General features: G+C 55.5%; 1 protein-coding gene, 1 long non-coding RNA gene and 1 pseudogene across 2 annotated transcripts in view; 1 reads left to right on the top strand and 2 right to left on the bottom strand.

Moving 5' to 3' along the window:
• LOC141579365 (uncharacterized) overlaps positions 1 to 6465 on the bottom strand; it is a 441343-nt gene extending 434878 nt beyond the window's left edge. Inside the window, exon 1 of the long non-coding RNA XR_012510570.1 lies at positions 6224 to 6465. This is a non-coding gene — a long non-coding RNA (uncharacterized LOC141579365). The remainder of the gene's footprint in view (positions 1 to 6223) is intronic.
• Positions 4490 to 8384, top strand: LOC141579364 (thiol S-methyltransferase TMT1B). Its single transcript, XM_074374701.1, has 2 exons — positions 4490 to 5393; positions 6453 to 8384. The coding sequence occupies exons 1-2, from the start codon at positions 4896 to 4898 to the stop codon at positions 6687 to 6689; spliced, it is 735 nt and encodes a 244-aa protein (XP_074230802.1). The 5' UTR covers positions 4490 to 4895; the 3' UTR covers positions 6690 to 8384.
• On the bottom strand, positions 7637 to 22341 carry LOC141579363 (integrin alpha-7-like; annotated as a pseudogene).
• Between the last annotated feature and the right edge of the window lie 238 nt (positions 22342 to 22579).

Here is a 22579-nt window from a genome sequence, read left to right as displayed (position 1 = left end):
CTGAACCCAGGACCTGGTGCACGCTAAGCATGTGCTCTACCACTGAGCTGTACCCTCCCCCCGAGAGTTGAGTTTTTGTTAACCTGACATATGTGAGAGCATATTAGTATGCTGAAAGATCCATGAAGAGGTAGAGATTGATGACTTAGGAGAGAGAGAAGATAAAACTAAGATTAGAATTCATAGCAGCACTGTTCATAATACCCAAAAAGTGGTAGCAACCCAAGTGAACATCAACTGACCGCTGCATAAACGAAATACAGATCACCAGCTGCATACAGCCCTGAGCTGGATCCCACAAACCCCCGCTGCTGTCCTGTCGTCAACACTGTCACGTGTTCTCCATCTGCCAAAGAGGGCAGAGCTGGAATTGCTGAAAAACTGCAGCCTTTGGGTCAGGCTGATGGAGCCTTGACTCACCCACCTTCACTGCTGCTACAGAACCGCCACTACCAGCAACTGCCACACTGTCCAGCTGGAAGCAGGAAGGTGCCCTGTGCCTCCCACAGTCTGATCTCCCTCAAATGCTTACCATTGGCAGAACTCACAAGGACGAAAGCCAAGTAAATGTAGTTTGCAGACTCCTAGTCCCAGCAATATAGTGCAAAGTATAAAAAGGCGGGTGAAAGGCTAAGAGAAAATAGTTATAATCTGGGGAAAGTACTGACGTATTCCCATTAATCTCAAGAGCAAGAAAAAGAATTTAGTATCCATACTACTATTTAACATTATTCTGAAGGTATTAGTTAAAGCAAGTAAGCAAAAGAAAGAAAGAAAAGATATAAAAATTAGAAAGGAAGAAGTGAAATTATCTTTATTTGCACAGATGATTTTATGCCCAGAAAATCCAAAGAATTAAATAGAAACAATTATTATAAACAATGAGAGAATTCAGTAAGATGACTTGGCACAAAAATGGATATACAAAAATCAAAAAGGATGTTACACATATGCAAATAGCAACCAATTAGAGGATACAGACTCCCTCTTATATTAATCAAAAAAGTAAAATAACTAGAAATAAACTAAGACATGTTCAATGTCTTTGAAATGCTGCTGAGGGGACAAAAGATGTGACTACTTGGAAAGACATAATATACACTTGCATAAAAAGATGTCACAAATAAAAAAGAAAAGCTATGTCAGTTCTCTGTAAACTATATTTAATACAATCCTAATAAAATGCTCACAACAAGCATCATACTCAATGGTAAAAGAAAGAAACCTTCTCCTTGAAGATAAGGAACAAGAAGAGGAAGCCTGCTTTAAAAACATCCACATTGGAAAAGAAGAAGTAAAATTATCTGTTTGCAGATGATCTGATTTTACATGTAGAAAACCCTAAAGATTCCTCCAGGAAAAAACTTAAAACTAATAAATAAATTCAGCAAAGTGGCAGTGACAAAAGTCAGTTGCATTTCTATACACAAACAATGAGCAATCTGAAAACAATTCCATTTACAACAGTATCAAAAAGAATAAAATACTTAAGAATTAATTTAACCAGGGAGTTAAAGACTTGTACAATGAAACTACAAAACTTTGTCAAAAGAAATTAGACATAAATAAATGGAAATACATCCCAAATTCATGGATTAGAAGACTTACATAGTTCAAATGTCAGTAACACAACCTAAAGTGATCTGTAGATTCAATGCAAAATCCCAATGATATTTTTTGCAGAAATAGAAAAACTCACCTAAAATTCACATGGGATCTCAAGGGACCCCAAATAGCAAAAACAATCTTGAAAAAAAAACCCTGAAAATGGAACACTCTCACTTCCTGATTTCAAAATCTACCGTAAAGCTACAGTAATCAAAACTCCATGGGGGTGGGAGGGAGGGAGGATAAATTAGGAGTTTGGGGTTTACATATACACACTACTGTATATCAAATAGATAAACAGCAAGGACCTAGTGTATAGCACAGAGAACTATATTCATTACCTTGTGATAACCTGTAATGGAAAAGAATCTGAAAAAGAATAGGCAGACAGATAGAGAAATAGATATGTAGGTAGCTAGATATATAGGTATGCATAACTGAATCACTTTGCTGTACACTGGAAACTAACACATTGTAAATCAACTATACTTCAGTTAAAAGAAAGAAAAAAAATACTATAATATTGGAATAAAGACAGATGTATAGACCAATGGAATAGAGTAGAGAGCCCCAAAATATACCCTCAATTGTATGGTCAAATGATTTTTGACACGGGTGCCAAGACCATTCAATGTGGAAAGGGCGGTCTTTTCAACCAATGGTGCTGGGAAAATTGGATATCCACAGGCAAAAGAATGAAGTTAGACCCTTACCTAACTCCACACACACACACACACACAAAATTAGCTCAGAATGGATCAAGGACCTAAATGTAAGACCTAACTCAACAAAACTTAGGAAAAAACAAGACAAAATCTTCAGGACATTGGATTTGGCAATGATTTCTTGGGGAAGACACTGAAAGCACAGGTAACGAAAAAATAGGCAAATTGGACTTTGTGAAATTTTTTAAATTTTGTGCATCAAATGACACTATCCACAGAGTAAAAAGGCAAATCATAAATGTTACCAGCTTATTATCCAGAATATATGGAAAACTCCTAAAACCAAAAAAAAAACCAAAAAACAAAAAACAAACAACCCAATTCAAAACTAGGGAAAAGACCTGAATAGACGTTTCTCCAGAGAAGGTATACGAATGGCCAATAAGCATATGAAAAGATGCTAGATGCTCAACATCAGTAAGCATTAAGGAAATGCTAATCAAAACCACAGTGAGAGGGGAGGGTATAGCTCAGTGGTAAGAGTGCCTGCTTAGCATCGTAGGTTCAATCCCCAGTACCTCCACCAAATAAATAAACAAACAAACCTAATTACCTCCCCCACTAATAAATAAACAAATAAATTTTAAAAAACTACAATGAAATATCACTTCAAACCCATCAAGATGTCTGCTATCGAAAAAAAAAAAAAAAACCAGGAAACAACAAGTGTTGGCAAAGATGTGGAGAAATCAGAATTCTTGTTCACTGTTGGTAGGAATATAAAATGGTACAGCCGCTGTGGAAAACAGTACGGTGGTTCCTCAGAAAAATCAAAAATAGAATACCAAAAAAAAAAAAAAGCCATATGATCCAACAATTCCACTTCTAGGTACATGCCCTTTAAAAGAATTGAAAGAAGTGTCTCAGAGAGACATTTGTACACCCACGTGCAGAGCAGCATTACTGACGGTAGCTAAAGCATGGACGCGACCCAAGTGTCCACTGATAGATGAATGAGTAAGCAAAAGTGGTGTATATACATAACAAAACATTATTCAGCCTTAAAAAGGAAGAAATTCTTCAATATGCTGCAATGCTTGAGGATGTTATGCTAAGTGAAATAAGCCAGTCACGAGAAGATAAACACAGCATCATTCCACTTAAATGAGGTACTTCGAGCAGTCAGAATCACAAAGATGGAAAGTATAATGGTGGCTGCCAGGGGCTTGGGAGGAGAGGATGGAGAGTTACTGTTTCACAGAGTTTCCATTTTACAAGATAAAAAGAGTTACGGGGATGGATAGTGGTGGTGGCTGCACAATAGTGTGAATGTTTTTAATATCTCTGAATTGTACACTTAAAATGGTGAAGATGGTAAGTTTTATGTTATGTGTCTCTAACCACCACCACAACAAAATTCAATGACACAGTCAAAACAAAAGAATAGTTACACATTTTAAATAAATGAATAAATATCCATTCCACAAGCAGGTGATGCAAACATTTGTCCACACAAAGACACGTATATAAATGTCCGTAGCAGCTCTGTTTGTAATAGACAAAAACTGGACACAACCCAAAGGCCCATTCACAGATGAATGGATATATAATTTGTGGTATATCCACAAAATGGGATACTATTCAGCAATAAAATGAATGCCAAGTTGTTGATTTTCTTTAAGTAAAATTTCCTTCACCATTATGCATTAGCATTATACAAGAGGGGGGATTATAACAATCTAAAATCTCACAAGGACCATTTTCCAGGGCCACTGATGACCTCTAGGGAAGGACTGAGTTTAAACAAAGTCCCTGATTGGGACGGGAGCTCAAAGTCCACTGCCTCTGTCCTACCGGTCAAACCCACTGACGTCACCATCCTGGCCACTGGGGGCCTCAGAGAAGAGGTCTGGGGACAAACCCTGAGTCAGGCGGGGATGAACTATTTCAGGAAGGCGTCTCCTGCACTGTGCTGCTGGAGCCCGAGTGGCCCCTGTGCCGCTGCCCAGCAGAAAAGTCCTGTGACAACCCCCCCACCCCCACAACCCTACACTTCCCACCCCCATCCCTCCCACCCCTACCCCCTGGTTAAGACACATTCTTCTCTGTGTTTGGCTTGTATCTGGGGCAGAGGCAGGTTACCGTTTACAAAGCCCTGGGGGTGTGCCAGTGGCACCCAACCAGAACTTCCAGCTTGCATAAACCGAGCAGAACCTGAGGACCGAATCAGGCCAGGGCGGGCCGGCGTGAGTCAGCTCTGCTGGGCATTTGGCCCCCGCAAACTGTGATCAGAGACATAGCCCCCCTCCCCCTTCTCTCCCTTCTGAGATGGTCAGCACACACCATCCTCTTCAACTGGGCAGAACGCCCCGAACTCAGGACACACTGGCGCCACCTGTTCCTTCGCCTCCCATAAAATCTGCTGAAGAGCTTGTGGGGGCTTGGGACCTGTGCCCTCTGGAGGGATTTCACAGATCCACTCCACCCGGCGAGGAGGAAACTGCCAAGTAGGAGACAGGGAGCAAAGTCCTACCGCGGGGCAAAAAGAGACGCGCGTCTGCAGCGGCCGGGCAGCGCGGAAAGGCCGGCCACCAGGGAAGCGCCGCTCCCAGCCGGGCTGCCATGGACGCCCTGGTCCGGCTCCTGCAGCTGCTGGTGCTGCTCCTGACCCTGCCCCTGCACATCATGGCTCTGCTGGGCTTCTGGGAGCCCCTGTGCAAGAGCTATTTCCCCTACCTGATGGCCGTGCTGGCGGCCAAGACCAACCGCAAGATGGAGGGCAAGAAGCGGGAGCTCTTCAGCCAGATAAAGGGGCTTGCAGGGGCCTCGGGCAAGGTGGCCCTGCTGGAGCTGGGCTGCGGCACTGGTGCCAACTTCCAGTTCTACCCATCTGGCTGCAGGATCACCTGCCTGGACCCGAACCCCAACTTTGAGAAGTTCCTGACAAAAAGTATGGCCGAGAATAGACATCTCGAGTATGAACGGTTTGTGGTGGCTTTCGGAGAGGACATGAAGCAGCTGGCCGATGGCTCCATGGACGTGGTGGTCTGCACCTTGGTGCTCTGCTCAGTGCAGAGCCCGAGGAAGGTCCTGCAGGAGGTCCAGAGAGTGCTGAGGCCGGTGAGCAGAGTGGGAAGGGTGTGGGTGCGGGGCAGCAAACGTAGCATCGGCCACCCCAGTGTCCGGGGCACCCAGGACGGGGAATCTCGTGAACTAGTGCATCTGACACCCGTCCACCCCCATCTGCTGGTGAACAGGGCTGGATGTGGAAGCCCACAAGAGAGCCACCCAGTGAAGTCGGGGAAGAGGGGAGGACACCTAAGGATGGGATGTTTACATTGAGATCCGAGGGATTAAGCAGGGGCTGGAGGGAGTGGGGCAACTGACAATGTTCCAGGTAGAGATATTAGGGGAAGTAGAATCCGTAAGATTGGGAACTGGGTGTGGAGAGAAAGGAGTTTAGGACGGTTTCCAGGTTTTTGACATGAGCAGCTGATGGAGGGAGGGACGGTAGAGGGAAATGCCTTTTGCAAGACAGGAGAAACCTGTTTTGAACTCTTTAGGTCTGAGGTGCCATGGAGGCAGAGAGAACCCAGAGGCAGTTGGAAGTCCAGATCTGGAAGTCAGAAAAAGAGGGAGCCTGGAGATACAGATTTGGAAGTCACCAGCTTTAGCTGGTAAATTCCAAGCACAGAGGTGTATGAGATCACCTAGGGAAGGCACAGCGAGGAGCAAAGAGCTGGAGGAACCCCAGTTTAATCAGAAGCCCAGTGCAAGTTTTCCCCGAAATGCTGGCTGAGATGTCCAGGACACGTGTGTCTGGCTCTCGGGAGGGGGCTCTGGGCAAGCATCTCTGTACCCAGTGAGACCTCTGCTCCTGGTTCTCCGCCTGCCCGTCTGTCTGCCCTCGGTTACGCTGTCCTTCTGGCCGCCCTTTGAGAATGTCTCACCAGTCGTCCCCACTCAGTCACGGGAGGCTCGTCACACTCGCTCTGGGCGGGCAGCCGGAGCCGGGGCGCAGGAGGCGTCACGGAGCAGGACGGGTTTGCTCCCCGAACTTGAAGACCAGCACCTCCCTCTTCACCGAGAGGTTTCGGGCAGGCGTGGCCGGCGGGACGGAGGTGAGGTTAGAGGCAGGCGGTGGGTGGAGCAGGTGAGTGACACGCTCTTCTCTCCCAGGGAGGATTGTTCTTTTTCTGGGAGCACGTGGCTGAGCCGCGTGGGAGCTGGGCCTTCCTGTGGCAGCAAGTTGCAGAGCCCACCTGGAAACACATCGGGGATGGCTGCCGCCTCACCAGAGAGACCTGGAAGGATCTGGAAAGTGCCCAGTTCTCCGAACTCCAAATGGAACGACAGCCCCCTCCCTTCAAGTGGTTGCCTGTTGGGCCGCACATCATGGGGAAGGCCGTGAAGTAAGCCTTCCCCAAATCCTGCCTGCAGTCGGAATGATCCCACCCATCTGCTGAGTCTGCCTTCTCCTGAGAGGATCTGGGCAGAGAGAAGCCATCCCCCCACCACCCCTCCCCCACCCCTCCCCCCCCACCTCTGCCTGGGGAATCTCCAACCCTTCCCTCTTCAGTGGAAAAGCGCTATTGCTCCCCTGACCGCGGGGAGGGAGCAGTTACACCCTGCCGTACCCCTAGCTGCAAATTCCTGGATTGGGTCTCCCAGTTTTTGCCCAACCACCCCAGGACAGCTGCCCTTTCCTCTTTCTGAGACCACACTCAAGTGCCCCAGGACCTGGTCACACAAGTCATGATACGTGTGTCTGTGCCAGGCCCCCAGCAGTCCCTCCCATCACCACCTTTGTCCTGAGCTGTGTGCGTGCAGAGAAAATCTGCCCTCTCCTGCAGACCCTGGGCAGGAGGCGGCCAGACTCAGTAAAGGAGCCAGGTTTTGTCCTCAAGTATTTTTTAATAGACAAAATCTGCTAGATTGGATCAGCCAGCTAAGGTCAGAGGAGAGGGGAAGCTAGGGAGGGAAGAGACCCTGAGTCAGCGACATAACCTCCTCCCCACCCTCTGAGCTTAAGGCACTTTTGGGGAGACAGGTCCTTGGGGTTCCATTATACAGGGTGAATGGGAGAGGGAAGGATTAGGGTCCCCTTCCCCACTTTTGCATCAGAACATCGCTGCCCTCCTCATCCTCCCCCATGACCCATCCCTGATTTCCCCTCACCTAACAGCATCCTAAGGGGATGTTTGGGGGGTGGTCCTCATGGGGGGAGAGGTCTGTGCCCTGAGGAAGCAGATCCTGCCAAATCCTGATGGGACACCAGCGACCGGGTCCCCCCTCTTCACCCCCAGGAGCCGTCTCTGGGGAAGGGGTGGCAGGGGCCCCAGGGCCAGCTGGGACAAAGGAGGCTAGGCAGTGCTTGGCACAGGGTGGCCATCAGGGCCCAGCTCGGGCTGCCCATCCCCAGCCAGGATGGGGTGCGCGTCGGGGCCCTCCCGCCGGGGGCTGCCCCAGTTGTTCCTCAGGATCGTGCCCGTCTTCTCCTCCTTGAACTGCTGCCGGTCTTCCCGCGGGATCTTCACTGCGTGGTACTGGGGCACTGCGGCTTCAGGGTACCGCGCTCGCTTGAAGAATCCCATCTGGAAGGACACCAGGCCAGACATGAGGAACCTGCGGGGCTGAGGTCCCTGGGGCAGGTGCTCAGCACAGCCAGCTGCCTGCCTCCAAGGTCCCTGGGACAGAAAGGACCAACGGCAGCAGGAAGGAGACAGGCTGGGCGGCAGCCAGCACAGCAAGCAGCCCCCACAAGAGCCACCATCCATGCTGGGTCCCCAGGTCCTCATTCACAGCAAGAGAAACATCAGGAGGGGGCCTGAAGTGCAGGACCAAGGACATCTCCCTTGGCACCTGAAAGAGGGGCTTGAAGGTAGAACATCAGGACCGCTGACCCCAAAGGTTCCCATGCCCTCCCAAGCTTTTAAGAGGCCCAGTAGCATCCCCAGGAACACAAACGAGTTCGGAGGGAAAACATGGCTTCCAAGACCCGTGGAAGCTCCGGAATAATTCCTCTTCAAGCCTGTGTGCTCGTGCGCTGGGAGCACCCCCCTCGGGCTGGGCCCTCCCCTCTGTGAATAAAATGGCCCGGCCCCTCCCTGAGTCATGAACATGCTGGCCCTTCCACACCAAGATGGAAACGTGCCCCGTGCACACTCACGCTCAGGACTGCTCACACTCAGGACGGCCCAAGACTCCTACATGCTCAGGCTGCACGGCACCTCCTTGCACGACGGTCTGCACACTCATGCCCCCAGAGGACAAGCACGGCACCTCCCTGTACTCCCACATGCTCACACCCCAGGAGCCCACCCAACCCTGGTGCGTGCCCCCGGCTGTGTATACGCCCCCTCATGACCTCACCCTGGTAAGTCCCTCCCACCCCAGCTCCTAGAACTCACGCGGCCCCCGTGCAATCTCATTTCTTCACCCTGCACATTCCTGGTCCCGTGACTACTGGGAGTATCTCACACTCACACACACACATCCCCACACACGCACACACACATTTACACACACACATGCTCACACACAATTACCCCACAGTCCCTGGACCCCCGGCTTCCATGGCCGAGGGCTGCACAGCCAGACGGGCCCGGTGATAGTCGGTGGGAAAAGATAAGCTCTGGCTGCTCCGATGGAAGAAGCCACACTGGGATGTAAGGGAGGAGGGGAGCAGAAGAGGAGGAGGATGGGAAGACTGGAGAAAGATGGGGGCCCCCATTTCTGCTCGGTCCCCCTTCCATGCGAGCAGGGAGCAGAGATCCGGGAGCCAGTTTCTCCCAGGCATCAATCTCCCCTAAAAAGAGTTGGCAAGGTTCCCAACAGTCTGGACGCCCAGAGGACTGGTCCACTGATGACTCGCATTTGCCAGAGCATGTGCTTGGTCTATGGTCCCAGGGAGGAGGGGAGGGGCAGTTCCCCATAAAGCCCCAAGGGCGTGCATGGTTCCGCAATGGTAGCATATGGCTCAGGGGAAGACCGCAGGTGACGGGTGTGACTGTACGGACATGTGCTCGTATGTGCTCTCAGTGGAGCCCCAGATGCAAACGTGGTTCTGGCTACACTCTGTGTACGAGCACGGTTCCACGTGGAGCCTGGTATGTGCAGGTTCCGAGTTCGGTCCTGGAGACAGTTCCCTGGAGGCAGTTCTCCACACTGGTTGGCTTCCTTGGCCACAGCTTCCTTCCTAGCCTTACTTGCCATGCTCTAGTTAAATCAGCCCACATTTCCCTGCCTCCATGGCTTTGCCTCCCATGGTCCTTTTGAAAGGCGCAGACCCACCCACTCACCTCCCCACATCCAGACCCTGCTACCCCACCTGCTAAGGCCCAGCTCCAGGCCCCCGGCTCTCAAGCTCTCCCCCCTTGAATTCCCCCTGCACTCTCCTGACTTAGTACCTCTGCCTTGTGCTTGACCACAGGCTCCCCTCCCCCACGAGACTATAAAACCTCTGACAAGATCTGCGCCTGCCTTATCTCCGAACCTTCCAGGGCTCGACAGGGTCCCTGGTACGTGCAGGGTAAGGGCTCAGTGCAGATCTGCTGAAGAAATGGGAGTGTGGGTGAGAGAACCACACCTGGAGAGGCCACCTGCCTGACAAGGAGCCCAGCCCCCGCCGGCCTCCCCCTCCCCAAGCCTCACCTTCCACATGAGCAACACCAGTAGCGCCAACACCAGCAGCCCGGCCAGGACAGCCAGGAGGATGACCCACCAGGGGACTCCTTCTGCCACCACCGCCACGGGGTCCAAGTATACCATCACTGGGATCTGGGGAGGGAGGGGTTCACAGAACGAGGGCGGGAGCGTCAGGAGAGAAGAGAAGCCCCGGCCCCTCCTCCCCAGCCCTGCAGCTCACCACCGTGGAGGCGTCTCTGAGCAGCAGGTTCTTGATGGAGGATTTCACGGTGATGTTGGCTCGAACGATCACCTCCAGGGACTTCACAGCTGAGTACTCCTAAGGGAGCAGGGAAGGAGACCCTCCTCCTAAATGCCTAAGGCCTCCCTCCCCCAGCTTCTGAAGCTGTAAATGGAAGAGGGTGTTTCCTCCTGTCTTGGGCTGAGTGTGCTGCATTTGGACACAGAGGAGGTGGGAGGAGAAGTGAGTCCCCGAGGGGCTGTTGGGGAAGAGGACGCCCAGCCCGGTGCCCCTGCCGTGCTCTCACCTCCAGGAAGGTGCTGTTCCGGAGGTGGCCCCAGACGTGCAGCACAGCCGCGCGGTCAAAACTGTAGAGAGGGCAGCTGAACACCATGCAGTTGGCCGTGCCCTGGGCGCAGTCCTGGGGACCAGGACAGGCGAGGCTCTGAGCCGCGTGGCCCCACCCCACGGAGCTGCTCAGGGCCCAGCACCCTCACGGTCGTGCTCACACAGACACTGAGTCTGCCCAGAGCCTTCCCTCCATCCCTCCCTGAGCCCCCCTTTCCCTTGGCTCCTCATTCAATATCTATCCCATTTTCCTTACTTGGCTTCAAACCCCCTTCCTCCAGGAAGTCTTCCCAAACTAACCCTTGGTCCAAAACAGCAGCCTACCCCAAATCTGGGCTATTCGGTGTTGAGATGCATGGGGAGCAGGGAGGACAGCAACAGGCAGAGCAGCTTCTCCAGGTGCCGCTTCTGCTACCTAATGACGGTCCCATTTACTGAGCATCTACTATCTGCGAGGTACTTGCCCCATTTAAATGTGCTACTGTCCTGCAATGTGCATATTACCATCATCTCCATCTTTCAAACTAGGAAATTCAAGTTCAAAGAAGCCAGGTGACCTCCCTCAGGTCACACAGCTAACAAAGCTGCTAAGAGGTGGAGCAGATATTTGAACCCAGGTCCAGAGTGGGCAAAGCCGCATTCCTCTGCTAAGCCCAAACTCACTGAAGGAGGATGAGGCTGCCCCAGAGCCGCTGGGGGGCAGCGGACTTAGGCCCTGCTCCTTCCAGGCCTGACTTAAATCCATTTGGCCCAATCCCACTTAATGGCCTGTTTGCCTAAGATTAATGTTCTATTTATCACACTTCGTATACAGAAGACTGGCTTTGACAGTGTTTGAACTCTTTGCATCATCCTTTATTTTGCCACTTTGGAGCAATTCAAGAATCCTTGGTCAATTTGTCTAAATGCCATTTTTAGTAAAAGAATCCATTTCAAAGTTCTTATCAGAAAGGGAGGGCTTTCCGAGGAAACCAGTCACATGGGGAAGGCCAGGACTAGCCACATATCAGGGAAACAGCGATGACACAAGCTCTTACTATTCCTGAGGCGCCTTCGTTTGCTTCAGGTCATGCTCTCAGGGGAGCAGGGACGCTGAGGAAGCCCCGAGAGGGATGGGGTGTGACAGTGGAACTCCCTCCCAGACAGCTGACACCAGAGCTGGCCCCGCCGCTTACCTCCCCCTGCAAAGGCCTCTTTGACTCTTCTTGCCTCTATTGCCCTTCCTTCCGCACCTGGGATTCACCCCCTTGCCACCAGACCAAGTACCCCGCTGACCTGTGTCCCCTGCTCACTCTCCCTGCCAGCACCGCCCTGCAAGGGACAGCACAGAGCATGCGCTAATCTGCTCAGTAAGTCGGCCTGTGGAACAAAGCTAGGTGACACAAGTAGGAGAAGGGGGGCAACACTGCTCAAAAAGGAGAGACAATAAATCACGTGAATTAGAACTGTCGGAAACCTAAAGCGTCCTTGACATTGTGAAAATCAAGCAGGTTTCCTTATGCAAATTGACTTTTTGTCGAAAAAGAATTCAAAAGAACAACAAACAGATCTCAGAGGTGGCTAAGACCATCCCACCTCTATAAACCGTGATCTTTCATCCACAAGATGAAAAGGCTATAGGTAAGCGCCTGCCCTGGAGTAAGCACCTGGTGAGCGTGGAGGGGTGGGACTTTGGCGTCCGCAGCTGCCTCACAGGCGTGTTGTGCACTGTCCTGTCAACTTGCCCAGGTGTCAGACCATCGCACCTCCCCACGCGCCACCCACCGTCCTGACGCACCATTCCCTCCCCACCACCCGCATCCTCTATCATACCACGCGCCCCCTCCCCTATTCTGGCTGCACCAAGTTTGCCCTGCCCGCACCAGGGTGACGTTTTTCTTCTTCTCAGCAGAGGACACTGACCACCAGGACGTGCTGGGCTCCGGCTGCTCACGAGGCTCCGGCTGCTCCGGCTGCCCCAGCTCCCGCCGCCTCCTGTCCCTGCTGTCCACATCCTGAGGTGGGGAGGGGGCCCAGTAAGGGTCCCTCCAAATGCAGCAGTCCTGAGATGGCATCTCCTACCCACCACCTTCCTCCTGGCCCCCCACCTATCCACACACCCCCAGCCCACAGCGTCCTTTCCCAAGTCTACCTCCCACCCTGCTTCAGCAGCCCCACCCACCCGGCCTAAGCCTCACCAGGTAGAGGGCTCTGGGCCTGCGGGAACAGAGCCCCTTCTGCCCGGGCCCCTGCCCGCCCTCCAGCTCCACCCGCATGGGGTACAGCAGCCACTTCCCGTTGGTAATCTCGTGGGGCCACATGATGTTGAGGAAGGCAGAGCCCAGGGTGTTGAGTGACTGGCCTTGGTTGGAGACCTGTGGGCACAAGCAAGCGTGAGGGCCACTAAATCCCTGGGGATGGAGAGCACACAGGCTGCGGGGAGGCCTCGGAGAGCAGAGTCTCGACAAAGACCCAGGATCCTAGATCCAGGCGCCAGTCTCTGCCCACCCCCCAGGCCAGGAAAACCTAGAGATGCCACTAGAGGTGTGGGAAGGCCCCAGCCGCGCCAGGGCAGAGTCCGGGAGAGAGACAGCAGCCCTGCCCCCGAGTCCCCAGCCCCCAGCTGAGGCCCTAAGCAGAGCAGCTGCCCTGGGCCCTCATGGGCCCCCCAGACCAGCAGGTGAGACGGCCGGCCAGGGCCGAGCAGGAAATGGCTATCTGAGGCCCCAGCACAAACACCTGCCCACAGCCAAGGCCCAGGAGCTGAGCGAGGCCTCGAACTCGCTAGACCACCATGCGGCCACATAGGAGAAGAGCCACAGCTCCTGGGGCAGGCCTCAGCCCCTCCTCTGTGCCAAGAAGGAGGGGCCTCACCAGGACACTCACCGTGACCTCGTACTTGACCTTGCTGCCCACATCCCGCTCAGACCGCATGGCACTCTCACCCCGCACCACGCCGGAGAAGAAGAGCTGCTGGGGAATGGCCACCCTGGCGAGGAGGGGTCAAAACAGGGGCTCAGGAGGCGTGGGGCCTGATGGAGGGTGAGGTAGAGCCCAGGCCTGGGTTTGGCAGTAGCAGTGCCCACCCCTCTGGCGGCGGTGCCCCCCTGGGCAGGGCTTACCCTGTGATGGACAGCGGCAGCTCGATGAAGACACGAGCTCAGGCAGAGACTGGACGCAGCTCCTGCTCGCTGATCCTGGCATGTGGCAGGGCGGGCGTGGGCAGCGGGCACAGACGCCACCCCAAGGGGTCAGGTGAGCACAGTGAAGCCCCTTCTAGGTGGACTTCCAGCCAACTTCCCCCACCATCACCCACCCTGGCCCCACCAGCCTTACGTGGCTAACAGCAGCTCCACCTCTAGCTCTGTGGTCTCAATGGTGATCCCTGAGGTGCTAAGGATGAGGTAGAAGGTGACCTGGAGCAAGGACGGAGCAGGATGAGAGTCCAGAAGGGTGAGGGGCTTGAAGAATCATCGGGGGATAGAGAGCCACCTGGATAGGGACAAGAGCAGATGTGCCAACCTGGGCGCCTCTCTTCATGGGGTTCCCAAGCTCACACTCGACGTGGGAGGCGTTGTCATTGGACAGGCACAGTGGCTTCTCCTGGAGTGGGGAGAGAAGGAGAGGTCAGCTTGGGTTGCTGGAGCCCCTGAACACCCCACGCCTACCCTGCCCAGGTCCTCACCGCAGGGTCCAGGGCCCGGACTCCTGAGTAGTGCAGAGAGGCAGGGAGGGTGACCAGGAGCTGGGCCTCGTGAGCGTCATCCCCGTCGGCCTGGGGCTGGGCTGGGTCCGAGGGCAGATTGCTGACCTTCAGCTCCAGGCCGATGACTGGCTGCCCACTCAGTGCAAACAGGGCTGTCATCCCATCTGCGTTCCTGGAGGGTCAGATCCCACTCACTCTAAGATCTGAACACCTCCCCCGGCCTCCCCCCTCTCCTGCCTCCTTCCCCCAGGGCATGCCCCCTCTCCTCCCGCCTGGGTCTCCCAGATCTCAGGCTTAGGAGAATCAAGACTTGGAGTCAGGGGACCTCCATTCTGGTCCCAGCTCCACCACTACCCGACCTTGGGCAAGTAACCTAACCTCTCTAGGCCTCCATTTTCCATTTATACAGTGGGATTTACAAGAATTCCTATCTCACAGGGTCGTGAAGACTAAAAAGAGAGATATATGATATGTATATATATAGTGAAGGCCTGTCATTCCTTGCCAGGGGAGCCCCTGTGGGTCCACCACTGCCCTCATCTGCAAACTTGTGAATTATCAGCAGGTCCCCCCAGCCTTCCGCTTTCTCCCTGCAGACTGGCGCTCCTGAGGGGACTTCCTTCCGATCCTGGAGCTCTTGCCTTACCACCCCGCCTGCTCCCTTGCTCCGCCTCACATGGGCAGAGGCTGAAACTCGGTGTCACTGATGCGGGTGCAGAAACGCGCGTGGACCAGCCGCAGGTTGCTCTGACAGATCTTATCTTCCCCTCAGCCTTGCTTCAGGAAGTGGATCTGAGGAGAGATTCGAGGAGGGTCATTGCTAGGGGATGAATGTGCCTTGCCTAGGTGGGGTAGAGGATCACAGGGGTAAACAGCCTGTGTTCAACTCGAAGACCTGCGGCTTCCCAGCTGTGTGATATCGAGCTGGTCACTCAACCACTCTGAGCTGGGGCCTCATCAGCAAAATGATGGGAGTATTACGATGTCGCAGTAGAGGCTAGCAGGCTAGTCCAGAGCAAGGCCATATTTCCTCGGCCTTTCTCCCGTGTAACCGAGCCCCAGACTTAGAACGCGAAGCGAAGAGCGCCACTGCCAGACCGGCCGTGAAACCCATGCAAGGAGCTCCACGCTCCCCTCCAGCAGGCTGGGATAGAGGTGGCCTTGGAGACCATATCTGAAGACGGCAGAGCCCCACACCCCTGCGCCCCTGAGTGCCTGCCTGCCCCTCCGACTAGCAACTCATGGTCACGTGGGCCAGGTTTCATCTGGGGTCCCCCCTGTTACAGCATCTAGAAACAGGAGGAAATACCGGGGTAACCGGTGAAAGGGTCTCGAGCGCTGTGAGTGCGTGTCACTGGCGAGGGGCCACGGCTCCTCTTCCTGGGCTAAGCTGGAACCCAGGCTCACCTCCGTCCGCTGGGTGCTGGGCGGGTGGGCATTGAGGATGGGGGCCGCTGGGGGCAGCCCCTGGCCAGGAGCCTGTCGCCGGAGCCGGGGGGTCGGGAGACTATAGGACAGGGTCACCACAATGGCCCGAAGCTTGTCTTTGACATTCTCCTGGGAAGAGAAAAGACGGACGTGGATACAAGAACAACCCCCAGCCCCAGCCCTGCCCAAAGCCCCAGCCAGACCTGAGACAGATCCTGAAATTCGGAAAGAGGCTCAGGGAGGTGCAGGAGAGAGGTGGAGAACTGGGCAAGGAGGAGGGAGAGCGACTGGGGTGGAGAAGGGAGGAGAGCAGGGCTTTGAGAACCAGACGTGAAGACACAGCCTGCTGTCACCATCTCCAGGGAGAACAGAGCTTAACAGGAGACGCAAGAAGGCAGCGGTTGGGGGGTGGGGGTGGTCAGCCCAAAAGGGAGCCTTCCCCAAAGTCGAGATCTTAGAATGAGGTGTGCGTGTGTTAGGGAAGAAGCTGAGAGGAAAGCAGGAAGAAAGAGGATGCGATGACAGTGACCCTCAGGGGCCAAGGGGGCAGCGTGCACCTGAAGCTGGAGCATAGTGTCACCACAGACTCGGTCACGCTGGCGTTTCAGCCACACAGTGCCTGAGGCCTGGTGCTTAGGGTCATCCGGGCCACGGCTCAGGAATGTCACACGGGGGACCTGGCCCCGGAGCCTCCGGTCTGTGTCCCCATCTAACGTGTAATCCAGGGCTGTGGCAGGTGGGAGAGGAGGAGCCAGTGAGCTGGGGAACGGCTCCAGTCGGCCCTTCCTCCACCTCGGGGGACGCACCGGGAAACCCACTGGGGTGGGGGTGGAGGGGCCTCACTCACCCACAACAGGGCTGTAGCTGCTGGGCGATGCGACGTAGCTGAAACAGACCCTTAGGTCCATGCTGCGGGGACAAAGGCGAGGCTGACAGGCCAAGGTCCCACCCCGACCCTGCACACTCCTGCCCCAGCCCCAGCCCCAAGCTGGGCAGAGAAAGGGAGATAGAGGTGCAGGACTGGACCCTGAAGGCTCCCCTCCACCCTCCCCTGGGATCCCACCTCACCAGACTGAGTGGCCGCCGGCACAGTTGGGCTGTTCTAGGTCGATGGTTCTCGGAAGGATAGAGACCTCGTGGGAGACGTGGAGGACGGGCCTGGCCCTGGGGAATGGGGAGTGGAGGGCACAGGAGGCACGAGAACTTGAGGCTGGGAAAGCGGGGAGGCGGTGGACTCTCCAGCAGCAGAGCTGGCCCGGGGCGGGGAGGATGGGGGGGGTGCTCCGGGCCTCGGGGAGAAAGAGGGCAGAGCAGAGGGAGGGCTCACCTGAAGAGCACGGCCATGTCGGCCAGGGAGCCCACCAGCAGGTCCGGGTAATGGTTCCCATCCACGTCCAGGCCGCCCGACAGGGAGTAGCCAAAGCTCTTTATGCCCACGGCCTCGCCCTCCAGCACCTGCGGGGCCAGACCGTCGGCCTCCCACCCACCACTCCCGGGCCTCTGCCTCCCCTGCCGCTGCTGCCCCGCCGCCTGTCCCACCCATGCCCGTTCCTGGTCCCAGCCACAGCCCTCACCTGGGAAGCTGTGACGACAAGCCCCAGGCTGCTCCCGTGGTAGATGAAGACTTTCCCATCCCCATCGAAGGGAGCCCCCACGGCGATGTCTGCGGGAGCAGGAGAAAGGCAATCAGACCTGGGGGGGCAGGGGGCGGAGAGGCACAAGGTCCAGGCCCCAGCTTTCCCTCAGTCACTCAGCTCCATGTCCTGTCTTCCCTATCTTGCTGAGCGGCTACTAAGTCCTGGGCGCCTTACACGCATCACGTTCAGTCCTCTCAGCTACTCTCTGCAGGTAACGCTAGCTCAGAAAGGGCACCTGCCCAAGGTCACAAAGCTGCCCAGGTGTGAGCCTAGGCTGCTCCCCTCCCTGGGCCCTCAGAGGACCTTCCTCTTGACCTCAGAGGTACTTCCCCACCCCTGCCCTGCCCCCTCCCTCCCCTGAGCCTCTCCCGGTCCCAGTCACACCTGGGAAGCCGTCTTGGTTGAGGTCCCCCAAGACAGCCAGGCTGATCCCAAACATGGAGTCGGGGGAGCCGCAGAGCCGGAGAGGGGAGACCCCAGCCCAGTGACCACCCTGGTTCATATACACATACACGGCACCCCCCAACTCTTCTTGGCGCTCAAAGAAGTAGGGGGCACCCACTATCAGGTCTGTCCAGCTACGGAGAGAGGAAGACAGTCAGTGTGGAGTCCTCCCAAGCCTGGGGAGTCAGGAGGAAAGGCCAGAGGCCCCTCACCCTTCCCGGACCCAGCCTCCCCCAGGCTCCACTTCCCTCGGCCCTCTCTCACCCATCATTGTTGAGATCAGCCACAGCCAGTGAGTAGCCAAAGCCGGAGGTCAGGCGCTCCCCAGACAGTGTAACTTCGGGCACCAGGCGGCTGGCACTGTCTTTGCGCAGAATGACCACAGCACCCTTGTGGTTGGCACGAGGGGCCCCTGCCACAAAGCTCAGCTCCTCTGCTCGCATCAGCGCCTTCCCCGAGTCAATGGAGAAACCTGAGTGGGGGCGACCCACTAGTAAGCGCCCCCCCACCCTGCCCCTCTCCAAGCAGGTCGGAGCCAATAGGTGGAAGGCGCCTGCCAAGGTATCCCCACCACGGCTGCACCACTCCTCCTCCCCTCTGGAGGCCTGGCAGCCCTCCCCACCCAGATACTGGGGGCTGGCACAAGGGTTGCGGTGAGGTCGGCCTCAAGGACTGGGGAGGAGGGAGAAAGGCCACTGAGAAGGCCAAGGAGCTGGGCGGGGGGCTGTGGCACTGGTAGGAGCTAGGGCAGGTCGCCTCCCATACGATTCCCAGGGAACTGCTCTCCCCTCTGCACACCCAGGAGGCCCCCATTCCATCCAATGCACCTTCCTTGCCCCCAATTCCCACCATCCATGCAGGGAGAGAAAGTCTTCACATGGATGGGAGGGGGGAGACATGGGGGAGTAGGGGAGAACTTGATTCACCCAAACATCTCCCGGGCCTCATTTCCTCCTCTTCTGCAGAGGGATGCAGATGAGACAATGAGAGGGACTTACCAACACAGCTGGACCTGTCTCCACACGTGCCCACCATCCCTCCCTCAGAGGAAGGCCCCCAGAGGTCTAGCTTCCTTCCTTCCCGGGACAGTCCCACCCACCTGGACCTTCCTCCAGAGACCCCGGTCACAGCCCCCTAGGCTGTCACCCCTGGGGCCTCTTCTCCTCCATCCTGGTTACTGGGCTCAGCTCTTCTCTTTAAGTTGGGCCCAGTGGGTATTTCCCTGAAAGTGTGCTGTTGGGGGGCAGGGCAGGAGAGGAGGGGAGGCCAGGCCAAGCCCCCAGGGCCCAGGAGGACGTGGAGGGGCGCTTACAAACCTAAGTAGCTATTCAGGGCCAAGTCTCCGGCTGGTCCTGGGAGCCGGTCAGCAGGGTCCAAAGTTTTATACACCAGCTGGTCAGGGTCTGAGCTATCAATGTTGGTCACAAAGAGCAACCCTGCGGGGGATGGGGTGGGGGTGGGGGGAGACACCAGGGAGGGACATCCGGGGAAGAGGCCACAGAGTGGAGAGACCGAGGCAGACAGAAAGGCAAGGAGGAGGCAGAAGAGGAAGAAGTGGAGAAAGAACATGAGAGAGACAAAGAGACCAGAGAGATAAGAATCAGAGACAGAGACAGAGACAGAGACAGAAGGATGGGAGCGTGGAGAGGGAGGATGAGAGAGAGAGGAACAGAGGGTTAGAGCAGCTCTGGGCCGGGGAGGGGTCCCTACCAAAGTAGCTGTTGGCAGGGACCGGGATGAGGCGGGGGTCCTGCTCCTTCTCACCCCCCGCCTCGTAGGGCCCGTCGTCCAGATGTGCCAGGTCCGCTGAGCCCTGTGCACAGAGCTCCACCCTGGCCGTGCCTGCAAGGACAGATCTGTTAGTGCCCGGGGCAGGAAGTGAGGTGCACCCCCAGGCCGGCTGTTAGACAGGCCCCCAGGGAAGCCCCTCCTCTCCTTTCCAGCCCTGTCTCCACCCCCTCCCCGGCCCAAGCTGCCTGGGGTCCCCCAGACTTGGCATCACACTCACCGAGTGTCAGCCTGGCCAGCGGCAGCGTGCAGAGATGGGAATGGGAGTGATGAAGGGTGGGCTGGTGTGTTGGAGCATGCGCGCCCCGGCTGGGCAGGTGCCCAGCGGTGGATGTGGGGACTCGTGCCAGCCTGTTGCAGAACACTCAGCCATTCGAAGGAGTGGAGATAGCCCCATTCGTGTATGTGTGTACACTGGCATGACGGTGGTGGGAGGCGTGGCAGTGAACTTGTGGGCATGCTTGGCCACGTGCTGCCCCCAGTCCCCTCTCTGAGGTACTGGGACATTTTGGTTCCCTTCTCCCCTCCCCCAGGTGTGACTCACCCTTCCAGTTATAAGTTCCCGGGGCTCCAAAGAGGAGGTAGTGGCTGTCTGGAGAGAAGGCAGCGGCCGTGCCCTGCTGGCAGAACCCAAACTGTTCGTGGCCCTGCGGGCGCCCCTCACAGAACTTCCACTCCCCACCATCCAGCTCGTCATGGATGGCCAGGTCTTGGCTTAGCACAAAGCAGCGACCAATCACATCCCTTGTCTCCAGGATCTGGTCCACTCGCTGCCGCGACTCGTATCGGTGTGCACAGGTCTGTGCGAGGAAAGGAGCCGTCATTCTACTGCATGGGCTGGGCACCTACTTGACCCACATGCATACATGCACATGTTTGGCAGACACTGGTTTGTGTGCACACGTGCATCTGCGTAGGTGCACACACATCCACACACTCCTCTGCCAGCATCACTTGGGTACCACTGCCCAGCCAGTGTTAGGCAGGTATATACAGAACCCCCATCCTACCCTCTCTGCACCCGCTTCCCGGCCCTGGAGGGAGAAGCCCTTGCTCCAAGTTCTGTCCGGGCGCCCACAGCACAGCGAAGCCAGCACACAGAACTCGTGCCTCCTTGATCCCGCCATACGGGACAATCCCCAACGTGCCCTAACGTGGTCCTGCCTCTAACCCTTCCCAAGTGCCACCACCTCATCTGCAAAGAGCTTCCTTCCCTCTCCACTCTCCAAGCATTGCTTATTCTTGAAATCCTGGCTCAAACCACCCCCACCTGCAGGAATCTCTTCTCTCCTCTCCTCCCTCGGACTTTCATAGACTGGGGACTGTACCACTCACTTAACGTTAACCACATCCTGCCCCGTAGTGACTTGTATTATTGTGTTTGTGCGTGTTAGCGATGACACAGAGAAAGAGAGAAACAGACACAGAAAAAGAGAGCATGAGAATCTCTGCAGCTAGGCAGCAGGCTAGCTGAGGCACGGGCCAGGCTTTTCCCTGTGTTCACCTGTCCTCTCTCAGTAACTAGCACGACACCTGAGTTTGACAAATGAGTGGCTGAATGAACAGTTAGATGTTTTTAAATTTATAAGGACAGGGACTGTGTCTTATGCTTTTTTATATCTCCCTGAGGTCCTGAGAACCAGACCATCACACCATATGGCCAACCTGAGTTCTGTAAGCACGTCTGTGTATATACACACTACACACACACAGATACACACTCACACACACACAGATATACACTCACACACACACACCACCCTTGCATACACTCAGAAGATGTACTCACCGCAATTATATTACTATTACAGAGTCAAACTATTTTTCCCTCTTTTTAAAAATTAACTTTTGTGACTTTTTTCAATAAAAATGGTAAATATTAAAAGTGAAAAAAAATGTGGTACTCACAACAACCTTGCCCCCAGGCCCCTGGCTCCAAACACTGACTCCCAACCACTGGTTCTCCTTACTCTCCTTCTGCACATCCGCTAGAGGCAGGACACGGGGAATTAGGGGAGGGGAGTGGAGGGGCCTCCCCTCCCCCCGTCATGTCCTTCCCCCCACCCGGCCCCCACAAGGCCCTCACCTCCCCGGTCAATGTCCACCCTGGAGCAGTCAGTCTCTTCCAGGCTCAGGGGGCAGGCGAAGAGTCCTCCGGTGCGATTCGCCTGCTGCCCAGGCAGAGCCAGAGCCTGGGGAGCGCCCGCCAGCAGCCTGTGCAACGGGGCAGGAGTTAGTGGCCGGAGCCCTTCACCTCCCCAGAGCTGCCCAGGCCCAGCTCCTTGGTACCAGGCAGTGTTGGAGGACTCAGGAAAAGGGCTAAACGTCAGTTTTCCCATGTCCTGGTAAGGGCAAATTAGTACACTTGGCCATGCAACCATCACATTCCGTACGCACATACTATCTGGATGAGAGACCACATACATAGTTCACACACGCGCGCACACACACACACACACACACACCCCAACTCAAGCAGCCTGGCCAGCACTGCTAGTTTGAAAGAACCACCTGTTCCCAACACCTGATTCTGACCAGGCCTTCCTTACCCACTCCCTGGCCCCATCCCCAAGCTCTGCCCTCCTCCTCAGCCATGGGTCAGTTGAAACCTTCCCAGAAATGCCAAGAATGCTGGGAGCAAAAGTAACAGGAGACCAGGCTGGCACCATAAGGTGACCTAGGAACCAGCTTTGGAAGCCAAGCAAGAGACTAGAAATGGCTCTGCCTCCCCCACCCCGTCATCAGGGGCCCATCAAGGACCCACCCACCACCAGCAATCCTGCCGGCCCAGGATTCTATCGGTCATTCCGGCTGGCATGGAGGTAGGGGCAAGTGCCTCCATTCCTGCCCATTCTCCCCCCACATCCTGAATCCCCTTCCCCATCCTCCCTTCTCCTCCCCACGTCCATGATTTTCCCCACTTCTCCCACCCACCCTGCCCCCACCCAGTCTTCTCTCCTACCTCCCCCTCAGATGCTTTCCCAGATACAACTTTCTTGGCAGGACAATTTTCCATGATCACAGCCAAGGCTTCTTCCCCAGGGAAGGACTGTGCTGGGAATGGAGGCTGCCTGGGTCCCCTAGGGCTGAACCCCTGGACCAGGAGTGA

This window comes from Camelus bactrianus, chromosome 12, assembly GCF_048773025.1.
Source record: "Camelus bactrianus isolate YW-2024 breed Bactrian camel chromosome 12, ASM4877302v1, whole genome shotgun sequence".
Taxonomy (NCBI): Eukaryota; Metazoa; Chordata; class Mammalia; order Artiodactyla; family Camelidae; genus Camelus; species Camelus bactrianus.
This window is presented reverse-complemented; position numbering and strand designations above follow the sequence as displayed.